The 16,415-nt window shown below is 42.4% G+C and overlaps 2 protein-coding genes across 3 annotated transcripts in view; one reads left to right on the top strand and one right to left on the bottom strand.

Moving 5' to 3' along the window:
- Window positions 1-15,686, bottom strand: part of LOC126284006 (citron rho-interacting kinase) — a 200,319-nt gene extending 184,633 nt beyond the window's left edge. The window contains exons 1-2 of the mRNA XM_049982548.1: window positions 15,234-15,686; window positions 14,892-15,067 (exon numbers count right to left, since the gene is read on the bottom strand). Of these exons, the coding sequence (XP_049838505.1) occupies window positions 14,892-15,067; window positions 15,234-15,429 (372 nt within the window). The 5' untranslated portion in view covers window positions 15,430-15,686. The remainder of the gene's footprint in view (window positions 1-14,891; window positions 15,068-15,233) is intronic.
- A 204-nt stretch (window positions 15,687-15,890) lies between these two features.
- Window positions 15,891-16,415, top strand: part of LOC126284007 (AP-5 complex subunit mu-1-like) — a 51,517-nt gene continuing 50,992 nt past the window's right edge. For both annotated transcript variants that reach the window (XM_049982550.1, XM_049982549.1), the window contains exons 1-2: window positions 15,891-15,972; window positions 16,070-16,188. In XM_049982550.1, the coding sequence (XP_049838507.1) occupies window positions 15,908-15,972; window positions 16,070-16,188 (184 nt within the window). In that variant the 5' untranslated portion in view covers window positions 15,891-15,907. The remainder of the gene's footprint in view (window positions 15,973-16,069; window positions 16,189-16,415) is intronic.

The raw sequence follows: 16,415 nt of genomic DNA, 5'->3' as shown, positions 1-16,415 counted from the left end.
CAAGGCAATACTGACACTACGGCTACTCATAGAAGATAGGTTAAGGAAAGGCAAACCTACATTTATAGCATTTGCTGACTTAGAGAAAGCTTTTGACAATACTGACTGGTATACTCTCTTTCAAACTCTAAAGGTGGCAGAGGTAAAATACAGGGAATGAAAGGCTATTTGCAATTTGTACAAAAACCAGATGGCAGTTTTAATAGTCAAGAGGCATGAAACGAAGGCAGTGAGACAGGATTATAGCCTATCCTCGATGTTATTCAATATGTACTGAGCGAGCAGTAAAGGAAACAAAAGAAAAATTTGGAATAGGAATTAAAGTTCACAGAGAAGAAATAAAAACTTGAAGGTTTGCCAGAGACATTGTAATTCTGTCAGAGATAGCAAGGGATTTGGAAGAGCAGATGAATGGAATGGATAGTGTCTTGAAAGGATATATAATTAACATCAACAAAAGCAAAATGAGGATAATGGGATGTAGTGAAATTAAATCAGGTGTGGCTGAGGGAGTTAGATTAGTAAATGAGACACTTAAACTAAACAAGTTTTGCATTTTGGGCAACAAAATAACTTATGATGGTGTAAGTAAAGAGGATATAAAATATAGACTGGCAATGGCAAGAAAAGCATTTGTGAAGAAGATAAATTTATTAACGTCGAGTATATATTTAAGTGTGAGGAAGTTTTTTCTTAAAGTATAGTCATCAGTTTGGACAAGAAGAGAATAGAAGCTTTTGAAAATGTGGTGCTACACAAGAATGCTGAAGATTATATGGGTAGATCACGTAACTACTAGAAGAAGGGATTGGTTGATAGGACACATCCCGAGACATTGAAGACATCACCAACTTAATACTGGAGGAAAGCACGGTTGGGTAAAAATTGTAGAGGGAGACCATGAGATGAATATAGTAAGACGATTCAGAATTATGTAGGTTGCAGTAGTTACTTGGAGATGAAGAGGCTTGCACAGGATAGGGCAGTGTGGAGAGCTCCATCAAATCAGTCTTCAGACTGAAGACAACAACAACTACTACTACTATTAATGAAAAGTGACTAATTTTTGTAAAGTGTTGGACTGGTTCACATCTTCAGTTACCTATTGAACGCAGCCATTATAACTTTGTAAGAATTTATTTTTCACTTTTTAGTATTTATAATACAATTCAAAAATCATCCTTGCTCTAGACATCAGCTTTCTCTATTCATCCACCACTAACCCTATGATATTACCCCTTGTTTCAGAGTGGGAGTATTATATAAAAATGAAAAATAAGCAAAGTAATGCCAATATATAGGAGAGGCACGGACAAATCTTGTAATAAAGGTTTCTTAAAAATATTAGAATTGCTTATGCTCAGAGTTAGTGCTTTAAGAAGCTCCATTTCTTGATTAGTGCAGTTTCATAAAAGGGATTTCCACAGGTATACACTGTTTTTATTTCATTTATTTAATTATCTTTCATTCTTTGCACCTAGTTTCAGAGTCAGAGACCTATTCTCAAGAAATTGCAAAGAAATAGTACATAGAGTCACATCACAAAGATCCAAATTTTGACAAATTACATTATAACAGCATTATAAAGCCATTAATTTATTTAAGGAAGTCAAAGATTAACCTCTCAAAAGCTGACCTGCTGGCAGATGTGTTTACCATCTTGCAGCATTTGCTTAACTACTAGTCATCTGTGTCTTCTCATGCTTGCCTATGTGGGTTCAGACACTACTTCCTGTAAATTGTCTCTGACAACAAGTTCCTTTTCCTCTCATGGGATTCCATTCCCTGGCAACTATCAAGCCATCATCGGCAGTGAAATACATGTTCCAAGGATGTAGCAAAGCAGCATTGTCACACCTATGCAGATACTGAAGATGTTTGTATGATCTAACTATAATTTTTTTTAGAAAGTGTACAATCCACCAAGAAACATGGAAGTACATGCAAAGACCATAAAAATTATGAATGCCATTGGTTCCACATAAACATCTTATTCTTAGTGCATTATATGCCAAGATGTCACATCTTGTAATGTGTTTATGTTTTGTCTTGTTTTAGGTGCAAAAACAGCTAGGTTCATACACGTCCATGTCAGAGCTGTAGAACACTAAGACAAAGAGAGGAGTTTAAATGACAACACATCTATCCCAGTTGATGGGGTAGAACACAGATAAAAACAGGGATGCGAAGAAAGGTCTATAAAATACGCCATACAGAAATGGATGTCCTGAACTAAAGATTAAATGTCCTTTGCCACATTGCTACGATGAATAAAAAGTAAAACGCAGTTGACAGCCCCCGTATCATTCGCTAAAATGACCAATAACTCAGACGGCAAACACAAATGCGAATGTGAGTGTGAGTGGTTAAAAAGGTTTTTCCATCAGGAAATGGCGGACCATCAAAGGTTGAGGGCAATGAGCAAAAAGTAGTGGGGGAGCATAACTTAACAAATGGCAATGGCTAAAAAGACAGTGCCCGATGGTACACAACCTAGCTAAAATGATCTCCTCACAGTGAGAAGACTGAGAGGAGGTCGTCCAAGTCGCTGGGAGAGGCTTAATAACCCGGAGCATGTTCCCATGAAGCGAGGACCAGTGGTGATACAAAAGTGACACCACCTGCTGACAGACAGCAACACAAAGATCATCAGAGGGAATCTAAGAACTAGCAGGCTGAGTTCCAAGAACTGCAGCTTTGGCAGCAATGTCAGCGGCCTTGTTTCCTGTCAGACCAAAGTGACCAGAAACCCACATAAACACAACAGTGGCTCCATCAAGAGTGAGCAAGTGACAGCTTTCCTGGACCCTTTGAACTAAGGGATGGACGGTGTACACCACACAAAGGCTTTGAAGGGCACAGAGAGAGTAGGACGCAAATGACGAAATTGAAAAGTCTGCATCACTGGATGTACTGCGTGGCATGATAGAAGGTGAAGAGCTCTTCTGTGAATACGAGCAGTGTTCTGGAAAGCCAGTACCGAAAAATTTTGGTGACAATGACAAAGGCACACCCGATACCATGGTCAGTTCAAGAAACACCAGTGTACACAAGGGTACTATCTTGAAATTCCAGGTGAAGGTCGTGAAACTGAAGGCGATAGAGCGAGGCTTGGGTAGTGTCCTTATGAAGTGAATGACAGCCAAAATGAACATGGGCTGCTGCATGAAGCCAAGGTGTAGAAGGGTTCACAGTCATCAGGAAAAAGGCAGGTAGCATGAAGAGCTAAAAGTGAATTCCTGGAGGTAACAGAAGAGAGACAAGCCCCATATGGGTGATCAAAGGAGTCATCAAATGAGGCATAGGACAGGTGGCCATGCATGGCTGAGAAAAGGCACGCATATTTGCTGAGGAGAAAGTCATAGCGGTAGGACAGCAGCAGCTTGCCAGCTTCTGCAAACAGACATTCAACCAGACTAGTGTAAAAGCTGCCAGTGGCCAAACAATTGCCACAATGATGGATAGTATTGAGATGGCGTAAGAGGGATGGACATGTAAATTCATAAACAAAACATCCACAGCAGAGTTTTGAATGGACAAGAGACTGGTACAAATGGAGGAGGGTGGTTCGACCTGCTCCCCATGAAGTACCTCTGAGGACAGGTAGGATACTGAGGGACCGCATACAACAGACCACCAGGTAAGACACGTGAGAGGACCAAGAAAATTTCCTATCGAGCATGAGCCCCAGGAATTTCGCAGTTTCAATGAATGGAAGAGCAACAGGCCCTAGATGTAAAGACGGTGGAAGAAACCAACTACGCCACCAGAAATTCAAACAGTTTTGTTAGTGGAAAAACAAAAGGCACTGTCGATGCTGCATGAGTAATGAAATCGAGACATCACTGAACTCACCAGTCAATGAGACAGATCCATGGTGAACTGCAATAGATCGCAAAATCGTCAACAAAAAGGGAGCTGGAGATGCGCGGTGGGAGACAGACCATTACAGGGTTCATGACAATAGCAAAGAGGACAGCAATCAGGACGCAACCCTGAGGCACACCATTTTCCCAGATAAAGGTATCTGACAAGGAAGAACCCACACATACCTTGAAAACTCAGCTTTTAAAACTTCCTGAAGGAAATGGGGTATGCAGCTATGGAATCCCCAAGTGTAGAACGGAGGATACCAGATTTACGCAGAAAACCATTCATGAAAAGAGTGGACAAAGTGACAAGATGGTCAACTGCAGAATGGCGTGCTCGAAATCCACGTTGAACAGTGGTTAATAAATTCAGAGACTCAAGCCACCATACCAGCTGGGCATGAATCACATTCCATCACCCTGCAAACACAGCTGGTGAGAGAAATGGGGAATTAGCTGGAAGGAAGGTGTTTGTCCTTTCTGGGCTCAGGTATGGGTATGGGTATGACAGTGGCTTCACGCCAGTGTCTGGGAAACGTGCACTCTCCCCAGATGCGATTGTACGTAAGAAGGAGAAAGTTGTTGCCCACAAGAGAAAGGGACTGCAACAGCTGGATGTGATCATCATCTGGCCCTGGTGCGGAGGATCGGGATGAAGTGAGAGCATGCTCCAGCTCCCTCACAGTAAAGGTTGCATTGTACACTCACCATTCTGGGGAGAGAAAAGTATCGACCGAGCCTCCTCCGGTTGTTTCTGATGAAAGAAGGCAGGGTGATAGTGGGAGGAGCATAATAGCGGCCCAAGATGTTAGAGATAGCAAGAGGGTCCACTATGACACCATCTGCTACTGTCAGGCCAGAAATTGGGGAAAAACCTTGGTCTCAGAGAGCCATTTAAGGTTGGCCCACAGGACGGAAGAGGGAGTGGAACTGTTAAAAGAACAAGTAAAGGAAATTACATCTACATCTACATTTATACTCTGCAAGCAATCCAACGGTGTGTGGCGGAGGGCACTTTATGTGCCACTGTCAATGCCTCTATTTCCTGTTACAGTCGTGTATGGTTCGTGGGTAGAACAACTGCCCGAAAGCCTCCATGCGTGCTCAAATCTCTCTAATTTTACATTCGTGATCTCCTCGGGAGGTATAAGTAGGGGGAAGCAATATATTCGATACCTCATCCAGAAACGCAACCTCTCAAAACCTGGACGGGAAGCTACACTGCGATGCAGAATGCCTGTCTTGCAGAGTCTGCAACTTGAGTTTGCTAAACAGCTCCGTAACGCTATCACGCTTACCAAATAACCCTGTGATGAAACGCGCCGCTCCTCTTTGGATCTTCTCTATCTCCTGTCAACCCGACCTGGTATGGGTCCCACACTAATGAGCAATAATCAAGTATAGGTCGAACGAGTGTTTTGTAAGCCACCTCCTTTGTTGATGGACTACATTTCCTAAGGACTCTCCCAATGAATCTCAACCTGGCACCCACCTTACTAACAATTAATTTTATATGATCATTCCACTTCAAATCGTTCCGCACGCATACTCCCAGATATTTTACAGAAGTAACTGCTACCAGTGTTTGTTCTGCTATCATATAACCATACAATAAAGGATCCTTCTTTCTATGCATTCCCAATACATTACATTTGTCTATGTTAAAGGTCAGTTGTCACTCCCTGCACCAAGTGCCTATCCGCTGCAGATCTTCCTGCATTTCGCTGCAATTTTCTAATGCTGCAACTTCTCTGTATACTACAGCATCATCCGCGAAAAGCTGCATGGAACTTCCGACACTTTCTACTAGGTGATTTACATATATTTAGAAAAGCAATGGTCCCATAACACTCCCCTGTGGCATGCCAGAGGATACTTTAACATCTGTAGTCGTCTCTCCATTGAGAACAACATTCTGTGTTCTGTTTGCTAAAAATTCTTCAATCCAGCCACGCAGCTGGTCTGATATTTCGTAGGCTGTTACTTTTTATCAGGCAACACTGCAGAACTGTATCAAACACCTTCCTGAAGTCAAAGAAAATGTCATCTACCTGGGAGCCTGTATCCAATATTTTTTGGGTCTCGTGAACAAATAAAGCGAGTTGGGTCTCACATGATCGCTGTTTGATTCCTACAGAGAAGATTCTGGGTTTCCAGAAATGACATGATATGCGAGCAAAAAACATGTTCTAAAATTCTACAACAGATCGATGTCAGAGATATAGGCCTACAGTTTTGCACATGTGCTCGACAACCCTTCATGAAAACTGCATCTACCTGTATTATTTTCCAATCATTTGGAACCTTCCGTTCCTCTAGAGACTTGCGGTACATGGCTGTTAGAATGTGGGCAAGTTCTTTAGCGTACTCTGTGTAGAATCGAATTGGTATCCCGTCAGGTCCAGTGGACTTTCCTCTGTTCAGTGATTTCAGTTGTTTTTCTACTCCTTGGACACTTATTTCGATGTCAGCCATTTTTTAGTTCTTGCGGGGATTTAGAGAAGGAACTGCAGTGCGGTCTTTCTCTGTGAAACAGCTTTGGAAAAAGGTGTTTAGTATTTCAGCTTTACACATGTCATCCCCTGTTTCAATGCCATCATCATCCCAGAGTGTCTGGAAACGCTGTTTCGATCCACTTATTGATGTAACGTAAGACCAGAACTTCCTAGGATTTTCTGTCAAGTAGGTACACAGAATTTTACTTTCAAATTCACTGAACGCTTCACGCATAGCCCTCCTTACGCTAAGTTTGACATCGTTTAGCTTCTGTTTGTCTGAGAGGTTTTGGCTGCGTTTACACTTGGAGTGAAGCTCTCTTTGCTTTCGCAGTAGTTTCCTAACTTTGTTGTTGAACCACCGTGTGTTTTTCCCGTCCCTCACAGTTTTACTCTTTACGATTGCCTTGAACTTTTTCCATAAACACTCAACATTGTCAGTGCCGGAAGAGTAATTTTCGTTCTGATCTGTTAGGTAGTCTGAAATCTGCCTCTTATTATTCTTGCTAAACAGATAAACCTTCGTCCATTTTTTATATTCCTATTTACTTTCATATTCAAGGATGCTGCAACGGCCTTATCATCACTGATTCCCTGTTCTGCACTTACAGAGTCTACAAGTTTGGGTCTGTTTGTTATCAGTAGGTCCTAGATGTTATTTCCACAAGTTGGTTCTCTGTTTAATTGATCGAGGTAATTTTCGGATAGTGCACTTAGTATAATGTCACTTGATGCTCTGTCCCTACCACCTGTCCTAAACATCTGAATGTCCCCGTCTATATTTGGTAAATTGAAATCTCCACCTAAGACTATAACATGCTAAGAAAATTTATGTGAAATGTATTTCAGATTTTCTCTCAGTTGTTCTGCCACTAATGCTGCTGACTCAGGAGGTCGGTAAAAGGAACCAACTATTGCCCTAGCTCGGTTGTTGAATATAACCTCCACTCATAATAATTCACAGGAACTATCCACTTCTATTTCACTACAGGATAAACTACTACTAACTGTGACAAACACACCACCACCGGTTGCATGCAATCTACCCTTTCTAAACGCCGTCTGTGCGTTTGTAAAAATTTTGGCAGAATTTGTCTCGGGCTTCAGCCAGCTTTCCGTACCTATAACGATTTCAGCTTCAGTACTTTCTATCAGTGCTTTAAGTTCTGGTACTTTACCAATGCAGCTTCAACAGTTTACAATTACAATACCGATTGCTGTTTGGCCCCCGCATGTCCTGACTTTGCCCCGCACCCTTTGAGGCTACTGCCCTTTCTGTACTTGCCCGAGGCCATCTAACCTAAAAAACTGCCCAGTCCACGCCACACAACCCCTGCTACCCGTGTAGGCACATGCTGTGTGTAGTTGACTCCTGACCAATCCAGCAGAACCCGAAACCCCACCACCCTATGGCGCAAGTCGAGGAATCTGCAGCCCGCACTGCCGCAGAACCGTCTCGGCCTCTGATTCAGAGCCTCCACTTGCCTCTGTATCAAAGGTCCGCAGTCAGTCCTGTCAACGATGCTGCAGATGGTGAGCTCTGCTTTCATCCCGCTAGCAAGACTGGAAGTCTTCACCAAATCAGATAACCGCCAGAAGCCAGAGAGGATTTCCCCCCGATCCATAGCAACACACACATCACTGGTGCCGACATGAGTGATCACCTGCAGATGGGTGCACCCTGTACCCTTCATGGCATCCAGAAGGACCCTTTCCACATCTGGAATGACCCCCCCCTCCCCGTATGCACATTGAGTGCATATTGGTTTTCTCCCCCTCCCTTGCAGCCATATCCCTAAGGGGCTCCATTACACGCCTGATGTTGGAGTTCCCAACTACCATTAAGCTCACCTTCTCTGCGACCGCCGGATTCTCGCAGACTGAGGGGCAACCTCTGGAACAGGACAAGCAGCCATGTCCGGCCAAATATCATTATCATCCGGAGACAGAGCCTGAAATTGGTTCTGTCAGACAAACTGGAGAGGCCTTCTGTTCACCCTCCAGAATGGCTTTCGCCCCCTGCCACACCTCGAGACAACCCACTCTACCACGGGTAAGGGGTCAGCCTCAATGTGGGCAGTATCCCGAGCAGCCACAGCCATAGTCCAATCGGGGGATGTGTGGGACGAGCTGGCCATCCCCGAAAAAAACCCGTCCGGACTCCCACAGTGATGCCCATTGGCAACAGCCTCAAGCTGTGTGACCTAAGCCAACACTGTCTGAAGCTGGGAGCGAAGGGATGCCAACTCAGCCCGCATCCGAACACAGCAGTCACAGTCCCTACCCATGCCAAATACTGTTGTGCAAAGAACGTCTGAACTAATCTACAGAGAGCACAAACAAATTGACACAAAATGAAAACGATTATTAAAATACAAGACTGCCTAGTAAATGCAGTAATGCTGCTACTTGTGCACTGCTGACACACTGCTCAGTGGCAGAAGACTAACTGTACTGTCAGTAACGTAAAAAGAGTATTTGAAAGAAATAAAAAAATGACAGAGGACTACGTGACTTTACAATCACAAATATTAAAATGCAAATCTGCCCCTGCTAATTACAAAACTACACAATGATTTGACGGATTTAACTAAACAAATGCGCTAAGAACTCTCAAACAAATTTTCAACTTTACTACTACACTTATATGAACACTACATAAGCCACTTGCTGCTACTTGCACACTGCTGACACACTGCTTGGCAGCAGCAGGCTGACTAGCTAGCTTTTTTGCTATACCAAAGAACTCGATGACACTGTGTATGCATCTGTTTATAATGAATGCAGTTTGCCATCGTAGGATGATGGTTAAAAATGCGGAGAGCACGTCTCCACAAGTGAATGGCATTGCAGCACCCCTCAGTCCACCAAGGGATTGGGGCACGGCACAGTAACAAAGTAGTGCGAGGAATGGAACGTTTTGTGGTGATAAGGATAATGTTTGTAAGATGTTTCACCCGGTCATCACAACTGGAGGAACGTTGTTCGTTGCACGTCACCAGGGAGGAGCAAAGCATCCAGTCGGCCTTAGAAAGCTGCCATTTGGGTGTGCATGTAGGTGGGGTAAGAGTCAGTGATCGGATGGCACATGGGAAATGGTCGCTCAAGTGCATGTCAGAGAGAACAGACCACTCAAGATGATGGGCAGGCTGTTCAGCGCAGAAGGAGAGGTCCAAATGGGAATAGATGTGAGGAGTCTGAAAGGAACATGAGTGCTCCTGTGTTAAGGCAGATGACGTTAAGTTGACTAAGGTCAGCCAAGAGGGCTCCTCTCAGACAGATTCTTTAAAAACCCCAAAGGGGATGGTGTGCAATAAAGCCACCAAGAAGCAGAAAGGAGTGAGGGAGTTGCCCAATAAGCTCGAGGTAATCCACGTTGTTGTTGTTGTTGTTGTTGTTGTCTTCAGTCCTGAGACTGTTTTGATGCAGCTCTCCATGCTACTCTATCCTGTGCAAGCTTCTTCATCTCCCAGTACGTACTGCAGCCTACATCCTTCTGGATCTGCTTAGTGTATTCATCTGTTGGTCTCCCTCTACGATTTTTATCCTCCACGCTGCCCTCCAAAACTAAATTGGTGATCCATCGATGTCTCAGAATATGTCCTACCAACCAATCCCTTCTTCTAGTCAAGTTGTGCCACAAGCTCCTCTTCTCCCCAATTCTATTCAATACCTCCTCATTAGTTATGTGATCTACCCATCTAATCTTCAGCATTCTTCTGTAGCGCCAAATTTCAAAAGCTTCTATTCTCTTCTTGTCCAAACTATTTATCATCCACGTTTCACTTCCATACATGGCTACACTCCATACAAATACTTTCAGAAATGACTTCCGGACACCTAAATCTATTCTCAATGTTAACAAATTTTTCTTCTTCAGAAACGCTTTCCTTGCCATTGCCAGTCTACATTTTATATCCTCTCTACTTCGACCATCATCAGTTATTTTGCTCCCCAAATAGCAAAACTCCTTCACTGCTTTAAGTATCTCATTTCATTATCTAATTCCCTCAGCATCACCCGGCTTAATTCGACTACATTCCATTATTCTCGTTTTGCTTTTGTTGATGTTCACCTTATAGCCTCCTTTCAAGACACTATCCATTCCATTCAACTGCTCTTCCAAGTACTTTGCTGTGTCTGCCAGAATTACAATGTCATCGGCGGACCTCAAAGTTTTTATTTCTTCTCCATGGATTTTAATACCTACTCCCAACTTTTCTTTTGTTTCTTTTACTGTTTACTCAATATACAGATTGAATAACATCAGGGAGAGGCTACAACCCTGTCTCACTCCCTTCCCAACCACTGCTTCCCTTTCATGTCCCTTGACTCATAAAAGCCATCTGCTTTCTGTACAAATTGTAAATAACCTTTCGCTCCCTTCAGAATTTGAAAGAGTATTCCAATCAACATTGTCAAAAGCTTTCTCTAAGTCTACAAATGCTAGAAACGTAGGTTTGACTTTCCTTAATCTAGCTTCTAAGATAAGTCGTAGGGTCAGTATTGCCTCACGTGTTCCAACATTGCTACGTTTCCAAACTGATCTTCCTCAAGTTCGGCTTCTATCAGTTTTTCCATTCGTCTGTAAAGAATTCACATAAGTATTTTGCAGCTGTGACTTATTAAACCGATAGTTCGGTTATTTTCACATCTGTCAACACCTGCTTTCTTTGGCATTGGTATTATTATATTCTTCTTGAAGTCTGAGGGTATTTCGCCTGTCTCATACATCTTGCTCACCAGATGGTAGTTTTGTTAGGGCTGGCTCTCCCAAGGCTATCAATAGTTCTAATGGAATGTTGTCTACTCCGAGGGCCTTGTTTCGACTCAGGTCTTTCAGTGCTCTGTCAAACTCTTCACACAGTACCGTACCTCCCATTTCATTTTCATCTATATCCTCTTCCATTTCCATAATATTGTCCTCAAGTGCATCGCCCTTGTATAGACCCTCTATATACTTCTTCCATTCATACAAGTGGTTCTCCTTTCTCCAAAGGTCTCTTTAATTTTCCTGTAGGCAGTATCTATCTTAACCCTAGTGAGATAAGCCTCTACATTCTTACATTTGTCCTCTAAGACATCCCTGCTTAGCCATTTTGCACTTCCTGTCGATCTCATTTTTGAGACATTTGTATTCCTTTTTGCCTGGTTCATTTACTGCATTTTTATATTTTCTCCTTTCATCAATTAAAATCAATATTTCTTCTGTGACCCAAGGGTTTTTACTAGCCCTCGTCTTTTTACCTATTTGATCCTCTGCTGCCTTGTCTATTTCATCCCTCAAAGCTACCCATTCTTCTTCTACTGTATTTCTTTCCCCCATTCCTGTCAATTGTTCCCTTATGCTCTGCCTGAAACTCTGTACAGCCTCTGGTTCTTTCAGTTTATCCAGGTCCCATCTCCTTAAATTCCCACCTTTTTTTGCAGTTTCTTCAGTTCATAACCAATAGGTTGTGGTCAGATTCCACATCTGCCCCTGGAAATGTCTTACAATTTAAAACCTGGTTCCTAAATCTCTGTCTTACCATTATATAATCTATCTGAAACCTGTCAGAATCTCCAGGGTTCTTCCATGCATACAACCTTCTTTCATGATTCTTGAACCAAGTGTTAGATATGATTAAGTTACACTCTGAGCAAAATTCCACCCTGGTGACACCAAATGACGGAGGTATGTGAACAGTACAAAGAGAAAAGGTCAAGTGTGTGTGTGTGTGTGTGTGTGTGTGTGTGTGTGTGTGTGTGTGTGTGTGTGTGTGTGTGAGAGAGAGAGAGAGAGAGAGAGAGAGAGAGAGAGAGAGAGAGAGAAGCAGACTGGGAAGAAATGCGGGAGCTCAAAGTGGTCGTGAGGACGCAATTTTGTTTCCTGAAGATAGAGAACACGTGAACGCTATGGTTCTAAGAGCAGCCACACGTTCTCTTTGTTGTATCAAAGGCCACGAAGTTTCCATTGCAGGAGAGTCATGATGAGGAAAAAATGAAGCTGTCACCTCAGCGGTTGCCAAGTGCCAACATTTGAAGACTCGCTGCTACAGGGCACGGAGGCAAGAGGATTCTGCTCAACGAGGTGTACAGAGGCCTCGGCATTCTCCTCTGTTGGACCACGGAGTCCAGAAAAATGGCTGGTGGTGCACGCCAGCGACGCGGAGGTCGGCTGGCGAGGGAATCATGGTAACACCATCAAAGAATCTCTGAGTTGCAATTGAGAAGGCAGTTTCCCTTTGATTGACTTCTTGGAGCCTTTCCAGTTGGCAGAGGAAGATTGAGATTTTTATTGGCTGGAGGGACATAGGAAGTCTTTGTACGAGTATTCTTTCTGTTCTTGCCGGCCTGCCGGTTGTGTAACAGGTAACTTTGCCCCATGAGGTGAAAGTCTGGTAGCATGTTGCACAGCTGGAGGAGGAGATGGGAATGCTACCATGATACTGGGCGATTTCACTACTGCGGTGCTGACTTTGATGTCACATATCTGAATGGCAATGTCCTTCATGTAGCAAGAACAGTACTGTAGGTGCCAGATGGTAGAATGCAGGGTTTCCAACTAGCCAACAACTTGCGAGCAACCGGGTAAAACACTTTTCCTTCAGGCGCATCCCCTGGACAAGCCGCTCATTGAGATACGCAGGACAATCTTGAGAGGAGGTGGCATGGTCCCTTTGCAAATGATACAGCAGAGAGAAGGAGACAGACAATAACCCTTGTGAGCATCCCTCCACAGGTTGGACATTTGGCCAGGTGCTGACAGGACATTCGAGTGTGGTTGTACAGACGACACTGGTTTCAGATTGTGATAGCTTCATAACCTGCTTTGATCTTTGATGTAAGTAGTACTCTATCAAAATTGAGAAAAAGAGCACGTGTGGGCACTTAAGACGCATCTACCATTTTGATCATCCAATGGACTGCAATGACATCCTGATCAGAGAGATACATTTGGATTTCTGCCTCAGTCAGACCATCGAGCAGCCTAGTGTACACAACACCACAGTGTTCAATGGGCCTCAACACAAACAGTATAGCTGTGGAGGAGCAACGCTGTAAGCAGTAGTTGTGCTCGAGAACCAGCAGTAGTGACCAAGAGCAAAGTGCCATTTCGTAAACAAGAGTAGGATTTGACAGGGCCAGCAAATGCATCAACACCTTTCTGAATAATAAACATATTTACTGTAGCAAAGGACGGACTTTCTTCAGTATTTGAAACCACGAGTAACCATGTTGCAGCTGGGAGGGTCTTTAAATCATTAGCCTCATTCCGTGTATGTTTGGTAGACGTTGACAAAGAAAAAGATGATTCGCTCATTGCGAGAAAATCCCATGATTGCTAGTGTCTCCAATGGTGTGCTCCTTCTAACTGGGCGCCTTCCTCAGGTGATTGTTCACACCTCAGGTGATATCTCCCGAACACCTGACAGGGGGACCAACTGGCAATTTAGGAAGGTAGCAGCACAGGCAATCACGTCTTCCTGAGACTGGCCTTTACCAGGGAGTATGTGTGAACCCTACCTGTCAAATTGGGGCTGGGAATTAAGTGTTACCCAATCACCTGTTATGCATCAGATGCTTGGGCTCAGACATGTTCCCCAAGAAAGTAGAAAAAAAATAACAAGAGTATAGACATGCAGCACGGAAGGGAAAAGATGCTGCAAAGGCTGGAGCCCTGTGGTAGCCAAGCAAGAACTCGCCAAAGAGCGGTGAGCCCCTTGTGTGGGTAATGTGTTGACCACACTGTTTTCCATACTCTCTCAGCTCTTACTTTATATTAAATGTGGATATAAAATATATTTGATATAACTGTAAATTCTTGGAATGTGTGTCCGTAAGAGATTCTGCCCTGAACAACAAATGTTAATTACACATTTAGCTTATATAGTTAGTTTTTGTAATTATTGCTTCTTATTGGTAGTTTTGCGACTACACCACACTTATTTCAATCTTAACGTGATGCAAAACTTTCTGCTCACAAATTATATAATTATTTGTCTCCTACATTACATTTCACGCTTTGTTGAGGTTAATCTTTGACTGTCATACACAAATTAATGGCTTTATAATGCTGTTATGTAATTTACCAAAATTTCTAGCCCGAAGATTCAGTTAGGCATATCTGTGTTGGGAATTATTGCAAAGGGTGTGATGTCTGAAACCTGTTAAAAACACAAGATATCCAACGGCTCTAAACAAATCTGAACTTCTGGAGACTGATAAAACGTTTACCCTCAGTACATTTTCTATAATGCTTTCCACATTTTGAAGGGATGCTATGTGCTATCGCATCAGTGTCTTATCGACTATCATCATACGACACTTAGTATATTTACTTTAGTTTATTTCGCATGTTACTGCTACAGGCTGCTTTCAATTTTTTTTAAAAAAGAAATGTTGCGAAATGCTGATCAATGCAATTTTTTATCCATTTTTGACGTCACATAGTAAGGTAAAATAAGGAAAATACTTTACAAAACGTTAAATATAATGAAAAATTGTAGACCAAAAAAAAAAAAAATTCTTGAATAATGTCACTTACCAGATTCTGATCAAGTGTTTGATCCTTTCGCAAGGTTTTCATTGCATAGATGTTTCCCGTTTGCTTCTCTCTTACAACTTGGACAACACCAAAATGCCCACGTCCAATAACTTTCTTTACCTCGAAATCGGTAACATTAACGCGTAGTCTTCGAAGTTCTGCCACAATTCCACGAACTGTTGAAAATTATAGCAGAAAATGAGAACTTCTGGGGAACATGTGTTAATGCCAAGCGTGAAAGAATAACTTATGATCAATGTAGTGATTTAGTAAGTTCAAAAGGCGTGGATATTTTTGGGACACAAGCAGCCCACTAAAATATTTCTTATAAAAGAAACTCACATTTTTCAACGAACAATTCGACGTGTCTGTCCTTCTTAAGAGCATCGTTACTGCATTCGTCATACAGTACTATCAAGGCATCAAGCAGTCCTTCTCTTCCTAGACAATTATTCTTAAAAACACATTTATCGGCGTTAAGTATAAGTTTGTTTAGACGCTTAATACGAACGCAAATAGGATCTCTGCAGGGTTCCATCGTATTTGGTACGTTGCAGCGCTATCACTCCATTAACACAGTTACGTATTTATTGCAGTAAAAGTAGATTATAACCCACTAATGTCAAGCGACGTACACAATCAACACACAACTCAACAGCCCCAACCCCAAATGTCCAACATAGCATACATTTGAATTTCGTGGGGACAACGCTGATTGGCTCTCTCGAAACAGAGTGGATCTACAGACCTTACCCAAACAATGGAAATGAAGCTTCCGGTAAGTGTGAAAGCTTAGTAATGGCAATTATCAAACGACCAGATGACAGATATTATTGGCAATGACTTTTCAACTGTGAAAGGATATTCTATAATTAATTTAAAAAAGACAAACAAACTGGTAAGTGATACAGTTGTCGTAATGTATGGAAGTGGTATATCTCCGAAGCAAACAAATTGCAATGTTATTGTTTACGTATCGGATGTTTTGATGTTCGCTGTGCTATGTCAGTACAGAAATGAGTTTGCGTGCAATATGGATCGTTTTACCCAGCAAGGATGCCGCTTTGCCATTATATGTAAAGTAAGTTCGTGTACTGAAACCTGTGTGCCAAGTTTCAAAATTATATTTAGTACTCAAGAAGATGACATTTGTGAATGCACATTAATTGCTTTTACAGATATTTTCCTACCGTGGAAGCTCGAAGTAAATCTCAGTTGGGAGCTAAATATGTCCCGATACCAGATCCAGAAGACTTTGTAAAACTTCTGTTGCTACAAGTGGGGCTTGTTCATGGAGGTACGATGTTCATCGATTTACATCCATTTATCACCCATGTATAAAATATGAAAATCTCAAGGACTGTAAGCAAAGGTACATAATCCGGATCAGACATGACAGACAAGTAAGAATCAAATAAAGTTAATCAGTCTGAGGCATACTCTTGCAATTTCCTCGGGACCACGTTGTCACCAAATACTGCAGCTAATTACACAATGTGTTAACATTTTGTGATCTGTTGCTGT

This window comes from Schistocerca gregaria, chromosome 8 (assembly GCF_023897955.1).
Source record: "Schistocerca gregaria isolate iqSchGreg1 chromosome 8, iqSchGreg1.2, whole genome shotgun sequence".
In the NCBI taxonomy this organism is placed as follows: Eukaryota; Metazoa; Arthropoda; class Insecta; order Orthoptera; family Acrididae; genus Schistocerca; species Schistocerca gregaria.
This window is presented reverse-complemented; position numbering and strand designations above follow the sequence as displayed.